Source organism: Corapipo altera, unplaced genomic scaffold (assembly GCF_003945725.1).
Source record: "Corapipo altera isolate COAL_440 unplaced genomic scaffold, ASM394572v1 180, whole genome shotgun sequence".
Classification (NCBI taxonomy): Eukaryota; Metazoa; Chordata; class Aves; order Passeriformes; family Pipridae; genus Corapipo; species Corapipo altera.
In genome coordinates, this window is record NW_020884915.1 from 552,273 (window position 1) to 559,300 (window position 7,028).

A 7,028-nucleotide genomic window follows, 5' to 3' on the forward strand; every position below is an offset into this window, starting at 1 on the left:
GGTGTGCTCATGGCTGTAGACCACCCTCACCGCACTCCTTCTGGGGGTTTTTGGTTTGAGGGTGCCTGATAACTCCTGGTTCCTCTGCTCCTGCAGACTAAAGAAGAGCCAAGAGCAGCCGAGTGAGTCCGTGTCTGCCTCCGAGACCACTGACGAAGCCGAGGCAGAGGCTGAGTCCGAGCCCTCCAACCTGCACATGTGCAGCTCCGTGTGCTCCTCGGGCAGCAGTTAGGCTGGAGCCCCGGGCGAGGGTCTCCGCCCGCGCCGCTCACCTGCCTCAGGTGCGCTGAGCACCCGAGCCGACCCTGCTGCCACCCGAGAGCACCACAGGTCGTCCTGCAGAGCTGGAGACAGAGAGTTCATACAGAACTGCCCTCCTGGGTTATGGAGCGCCAGCCCGGCACGTCGTGGGGGAAGACACTGCCTATGCAACTTGCCAAGGGGAGATCAACTTCTTTACTTGTTTTAATGTCAGGTTGCTGAATGCACGTTTTTAATGCAGTGAGTGGACAAGGAAAGAAGCTGCATCCTTGGGTCCCACAGGGGAAGACATGGAGCAGGGAGGAAGGCTGAAGAGGTGGTTGGAGTTTGACTTTTCTCTGTTCCCTGTTCACAAAGGTTGCGTGGGGACAAGCAATCCCTGTGCAAACTGTAGCAGCCCTGAGGCCTCTCCAGTCTGTGGTGGGTGGCACCAGCTCCTGGGAGCCTCCAGCTGTTTGAGTCCTGCAGCATGAGGATGTCCCAGGCACCTCCTTGTCCTTGCATCACCTGTCAGTTCCTTTCCTGACTCCGGGCAAATAAATGTTTTTTGTGCACTCCATGGATTCTTCAGGGACTGGGTAAAGTGTAATGGGTTCAATGTGTAGTTGAGATGCAGAATGTATTTAAAATATTTGCTTTCTCCACGTGGCTGCTGCAGGCAGCGGGGAGCCGTGGGATGGACTGGAGGGTCTGGCTCTGTCTGCCTGGGTTTGGAGGACACAGTTTATCACAGGCTCAGGTCTAGCTGGAGGCAGAATGAGTGGCCTTGCAAGGCTGCTCGGTTATGAAAGACAGGAATATCTTATTGCACCCTTCAATTTACTTTATTTTCAGTGTAAAATACAGGTACTGTATATAATTTACCAATACCTGTCTTAACTGTGTAATAAGATGGGAGGTCTCCTTCCCCTGCTCCAGCTCTGGATGTTGCCTTTCTTGTTTTAGGAGCCTTCATATACTGTTTAATCTGCTATAGAGTGGCTTTTGGTTACTGTTGCTAAAACTGAGCCCTGCAGCTGTTGTGGCACGCAGGGGTGTGGTGGGACTGCAGGCACCACCAAACCATCAGCAGCTCTTTGCTGCTAGACACTGGGAGGTTGCAGTGTTTGCATCCTTACTGGATATTCCTAATGCAAAAATGGATGGGAAAAGTTTTTAACAAACGTAGATTCTTTCAGGACAAGTTTTGTTGGAGTTTTTGTTTCCACAAATAAACCAGAAAGGTGTTAAATGGTATGAAACCATCTGATATGAGCAGTGACACGGCCCGTGCATCTTCCACAGTTTTATGTGGGAATTACTGCATGGTTAAAATTGTACAGAAGCACATTTTTGGGGCAGTCTTTAAAGGTGTGCAGGAGGAGGGGAGCCAGAGTGCTGGGTCTAGTTGCACAGTTATTTTCAGGACAGAGCAAGGCAGGTGCTGTCAGACCTGGAGGTATGACCATCCCACCCTTGCCCTGCCTGGTGAGGGACCAGGGTCACACTGGGAGGCCCTTGTGTCACCCACGGGTCCCTGCACACCCTGTGCCTCGTTTAGGAGCTGTGTTAATGACAGCTCAGGAGGGCTGGGCTGTTCAGTGAGCTAGGGCTGAAATAAATGTGTTCTCCTGCTCCTTTTCCCAGCTGTAGGAGGGCACCTACCCCCGTTCTGATCCTAGGCTTTGCTGAGGGGACCTACCCTTTCCACCCCCAGTAACTTCCAGTCTGTTTACTGGATACCAGGGTGGCCTAATTACCTTCTCCTGCTCATCAGAGGACACCTGTGTGTGCAGGTAGGCCGTGTGCTCTGGCCCATTCTGTGCTGAGCAGCCCCTGCTCTCCTTGTGGGGAGCCTGTTCCTCACCCTGTGTCTCTCTGCACACACCTCATGTTCTCCATCCCACATCCCTCAACTCGAGTACCCGGCCCTATCCCAGTGCAGCAGATGAGGATCAAACCATGTATTTATTCAGAGGTTATGAATTACAGATGATTAACTCCACTGGCATGGATAGTTTCAGTGAATTCCATTGCACTATTTGGCAACTTTCTGTAAATAACAACAAAAGTTTGGACTATCAGAATGATGAGAAGAGTCACTGATTTTTTGACCAAAACATCCTGTATGTGAGAGGTGCAGATAGGTCCTTCAAACAGAAGCTCTCAGGCCAGGAGAGCTGTTGGCAGTTACATGACATGTCTAATTGATATTTGCATCGCTTTCCTTAGGACAAGGGACAAGGGCCCCTGAGGTGGGGTTGATGTGTGTGGGGAGGAGCTGACTCACTTCTGAAATAGAGGTTTTTCAGCCCACACCCTCTCTGTGTCAGTCATCTGCTCCCTTTGCAGCACACCTCTTCCTGGGTGAATTGTGCAAAACGTCTCAGCAGCACTTGGCAGAAACCGGGAGAACTTCTTGGGAAAAGCTAGGGAACAGCTCCTTCCCAGGGAAACATTCCGGGCAGATCCTGTCTGCCCAGGAAACACCCCTGGAATCCACCAGTGCCTCCCCAGGAATGTGCTGGGGATGCACTGCTTCTGCCTCAGTCATTGCTGAACCTGAATCCCCAAGAGCAGTACCAGGACACAGAGCTCTGGGATCATTGTGCCGATTGGGAGAGACACCATGAATATGTCCCTGAAGTGCTCAGTGTTGGTCCAAAGTGATGCTTGGACATAACCTCACCAGAGCCCGTTGGGGCCAGGTTCCATTGACACCTGTTTCTGCCCAGTCCCTGAAGGAGAAATGGTAAGGAAAGAGCAATTAGAAAAGGGAAAAGTGATGGCAAACAGATCAGTGTTTGCTTCATTGTCAGACCCCCTGTGCTGGTTTCAGTGCTCGGGCCCTCCCGTCCCTGCTCTGGGCCCCTGTTGTGTTGTGTCCCCATCGCTGTGTCCCAGCTGATGCTGACTGAGCCAAGTGTGGTCCTGCTGGCCCCACGTCTTTGTGGCTCCTTCCAGGGTGTCCCATGTCCAGCTCACACCCTCCACAATGGATTCCTGGGGATGTGCTGGGGTTTCCCACCATTGCTGGTGCCAGTGCCACTGTTGCCGTCGGTGTTGGATGAGCCCTGGCTGATGCTGGATGTTGAGCAAACCTCGCAGTGAAGTTGTGACATAGCCCTGGTCCCAAATCCCAGCCTGGAAGGCATCACTAGCAGCTCTGGGTTACACCTCCACTACAACCAGAACACAGGAATTTTCTGGATATAAATATTTAAATACCTGTATTTTTTGTATGACAGATTTATACAGCGTGTGCCATTATCCGCTGTGAAACGTCTACAGCACCTATAAATTATTCTCCTTTAATCACTTGCCATGAGATTGTTTTCTTATCTCTGTTGTGTTACAAAGTTTTGCAAAGTTGCATATTTTTAAGTGTTTCCATTGAATTCCACGGCCTTCACTGGGAATTTATGCAGAAGACAAATGTCAGGTCAGGTCCTGATGTTTCTTCTGTTGCCAATTCTTTATTACTCTCGAGCTTGTCAAAAAGAGACTAAGAGTAATAAAATAATAGCAAAAATGCCAATAATATAGACTTGACCCTGGACAGTGCTGAAATCCTGTTGCCTTGGTAGGGTATTTTTTTAAAATTATTGCAGTGCATATATATGTAAATATATCTTTGTATTTTATGTTAATACATTCCTGTAATTTTCTTGCATGACAATTTTACCACGTCATGGAACATTTGAGTTACAACAAGTTTGTGTTTTTGCAGATACTGCCAGAAGCCATTGCACATGTGGAGTAATAAATGTGTATTTTTAACATTGCCAAGGATTTGGTGTAATTTCCAGGGTTTTGAGCTGTAGATCCATGAAACCATGGAAACACCTGAATGCTGGAATTCTGGAGCCCAGACAGACCCAGGGCTGCTGGGATGCCCTGCTGGTGTGGAGCCAGGTGGGATGAGAGCTGCAGGAACATGGCTGTGAGACGCCTCAAAAACAGGTGCTGAAAGAGGAACAACTGGATCCAGGCGTTCCAGTGTCCCACTTCCCAGTGTCAGCCAGAAGGTGTTTGTAATTCCCTAGGGAGGCTGTGTGCACACAGTGGGGCTGAGGGCCCTGTCCATGGTGGGTGGAGAGTCTCAGTGAGGTTGAGTAGAGTCCTGGGCATGGCCATGGACCTGAGCCAAACTGGCCCTGCTGCTGTCAGCACTGGGGCTGGCAGGTGGTTTGGGAACAGCAGGATGGGGCTGGGGGTACTCAGGGGACAGAGGTTGGGGTGGGGGGCAGGTGGGTTGTTTGGGAGCAGCAGGATGGGGCTGGGGTTGGGAAGGGATGGTGGTAGGACCCCAGCATTGCTGCAGCAGGGAGGACATGATAGCTGTGGCTCACAGTGATTTGGTATTTCCCCTTACACAGCCTTGGATTTTGTATCTTATACTCGGTAAAAGCAGCCATGGGAGTGCCAGGAGATTTCTGCTTTTCCCCTCTCATCCCTCCTCAGTGCTGGAATCACTTCTCTCACTCGGCAGTGACGTGCTGCTGCTGGGTCACAGCACAGGCAGCAGCTACGAAGGCTCCTCCTGACTTCAAAGGAGCTGTGAAGGAACGAGACGAATTGATGTCTGAGTCTGAGCTTGTCCCTCTCTGCAGAGCCCGGCGCCTCTCCTTTGATGCCTCTGGGATGGCATTCCCAGCTGTCCATGGGTGTCCCCAAGGACCAAGGACACCCGTCAAGCCAGGTCATTCACTACAGGGGGGGAAAGGTGAAGGGCACAGGGTGAGGGCAGTTTCCCACAATGAAATACAGTGGGTGGAAAACTGATGGACTCACACCTCCGTGGCAGCCAGGAGTGCTCAGTGTCTGCCTGCCCTGTGCTGTTATCTCTGTGCCTAAACTGTGGGAACCAGCTTTTCCAGGGACAAGCATCTTGTCCCACGCCTCTGCCATAGGCAGGGACACCTTCCACTAGCCCAGGTTGCTCCAAGTCCCATCCAACCTGGCCTTGAACACTTCCAGGGATCCAGGGGCAGCCACAGCTTCTCTGGACAATCTGTGCCAGGGCCTCACCACCCTCACAGCGAAGATTTCCTTCCCAATATCCCATCTTACCCTGACCCCTTGTCCTGATGCTCCATGAAAAATAAAAATAAATAAAAAAGCTGCAGGGAGCATGGGAAGGCAGGGATAATTTGAGATAAGTGTAGGAATAGTTTGGTGCCTCTGCCAGCTGATTCTGTCCCTTAGGAGCACTGTTGTCCTGCAGGGAATCCAGAGGTCCATCCCCACTACAGGAACAAGTGCATAGATTTAGGGCTCCTCCATCGCAGCCGCGGTGCCGCAGAGCTGGGGATGTGCCCTCGGTCAAGGGCACGGAGCGTCTCCCCAGCATCCCTGACCTAGAGCCTGCAGGAAAGCTGTCCAAAGGAATTAGGGCCAGACTGTGTTGGTGTCACGGAGCGGTTTGTTTCCTGGAGGCTCTGGCTCCATTAGCAGGCGGCTGTGGAGCTCAGCTCAGCATCTCCGGGCACTGGGAGAGCTGCAGAGATGCTCCTGGCTCCAACCCCTGCATTAGGAGGGGGCAGCATTAGGGGCAGCTGTGCCAGCTCCAACAGCTCCCTGACAGAGGGAATAAATGCAAACGCTCCCTCCGAAGGGAAGAGGAGGTGGGGTTTGGGCCCTGGACTGGCGCAGTGGGTGGAGGGAACAAAACCAGGTGATGGTGGGAGAGGGGATGGCATCTCTGGGACCTGGCACTAACCAGCCCAACTGTGGGAAAAGGGATATTTCCAGGACAGAGACCACAGAACTTTTGTTAAGTGCTACCAAGCTGAGAGTGCTGGGGTACCCCTTTCACCCCCGGATGTTGAGGTGGTGGGAGGGTCACTACCAGCAGACTGTAACTTCTATCTTTCCTATTCCTTATGGAGTTCCTACTGCCATAATTTTAAACTCTATTTAGAAAGAAAATAGATTATAGAATCATAAATGGTTTGGATTGAAAGGGACTTTAAAGCTCATCTAGTCCCACCCCCTGCCACAGGCAGGGACATCTTCCACTAGATGTTAATTGTCTTGGTGCAATTGCAGGAAAAATCAGAAAACAAACAAATGAAATCAAATAAGTTAAAACTAAATATAAAACATACGAATAAATGCATTCCCATGTGTTTGCTGCAGAACCTACTGCAGCATTAAGCTGTGAGATGTAGGTCAGATCAGATAATCAAAAAAACCCCACCAAAAAATAAATTGCTCCCTGCTTTACATTTGTGGGTTCAGGTAATAATACATTCATTCCTACCTAACGGATTCGTGTATCCAGAGCCACCATACGTGCGATTCCAGCTCCAACCCATGGAGTAGATGTTTGCTTGTGCTTCCACAGCCCTTTTCCTTTTCTTGTTCCCTGCTCCGACAGAGCTGGAGACCAAAGCCTGACACTGCCTGAGGGAAACTGGCATCTCACAGACATGTCATGGCATCTCACTGTGCCAGCATCTCACCAGCACTGGGAGCAGAGTTGACCTAGTGGGACAAACCAGCCCCCCCTCCCAGTGCTGTGGGGTCATCTGTGGGTTTGGGGTCAGGTGGCTGTGCGGCCCCGAGCCTAGCTGAGCACCCTGGGTGAGTGGAATGGCTGAGGAGAAGGGTGGGATTCTGCCTGGGGCCCACACAGCGGATGAGAAGCCTCTCCCTTCATTCAAGGGGAGCACAGTAACCTGCAAGTCAGGACTGGATTGTACAATCCTCACACAGAAAAAACCAAAGGAAGAAAACACAAAAATAGACTCGGGAGGATCAACCACTGCCACCATTTTACGGTT

At 51.1% G+C, this 7,028-nt stretch overlaps 1 protein-coding gene across 1 annotated transcript in view; it reads left to right on the forward strand.

Moving 5' to 3' along the window:
* The window catches only part of STK32C (serine/threonine kinase 32C), a 66,758-nt gene extending 62,729 nt beyond the window's left edge, over nt 1–4,029 (forward strand). Inside the window, exon 12 of the mRNA XM_027655256.1 lies at nt 97–4,029. Coding sequence (XP_027511057.1) covers nt 97–232 — 136 coding nt within the window. The 3' untranslated portion in view covers nt 233–4,029. The remainder of the gene's footprint in view (nt 1–96) is intronic.
* The last annotated feature ends 2,999 nt before the right edge of the window (nt 4,030–7,028 follow it).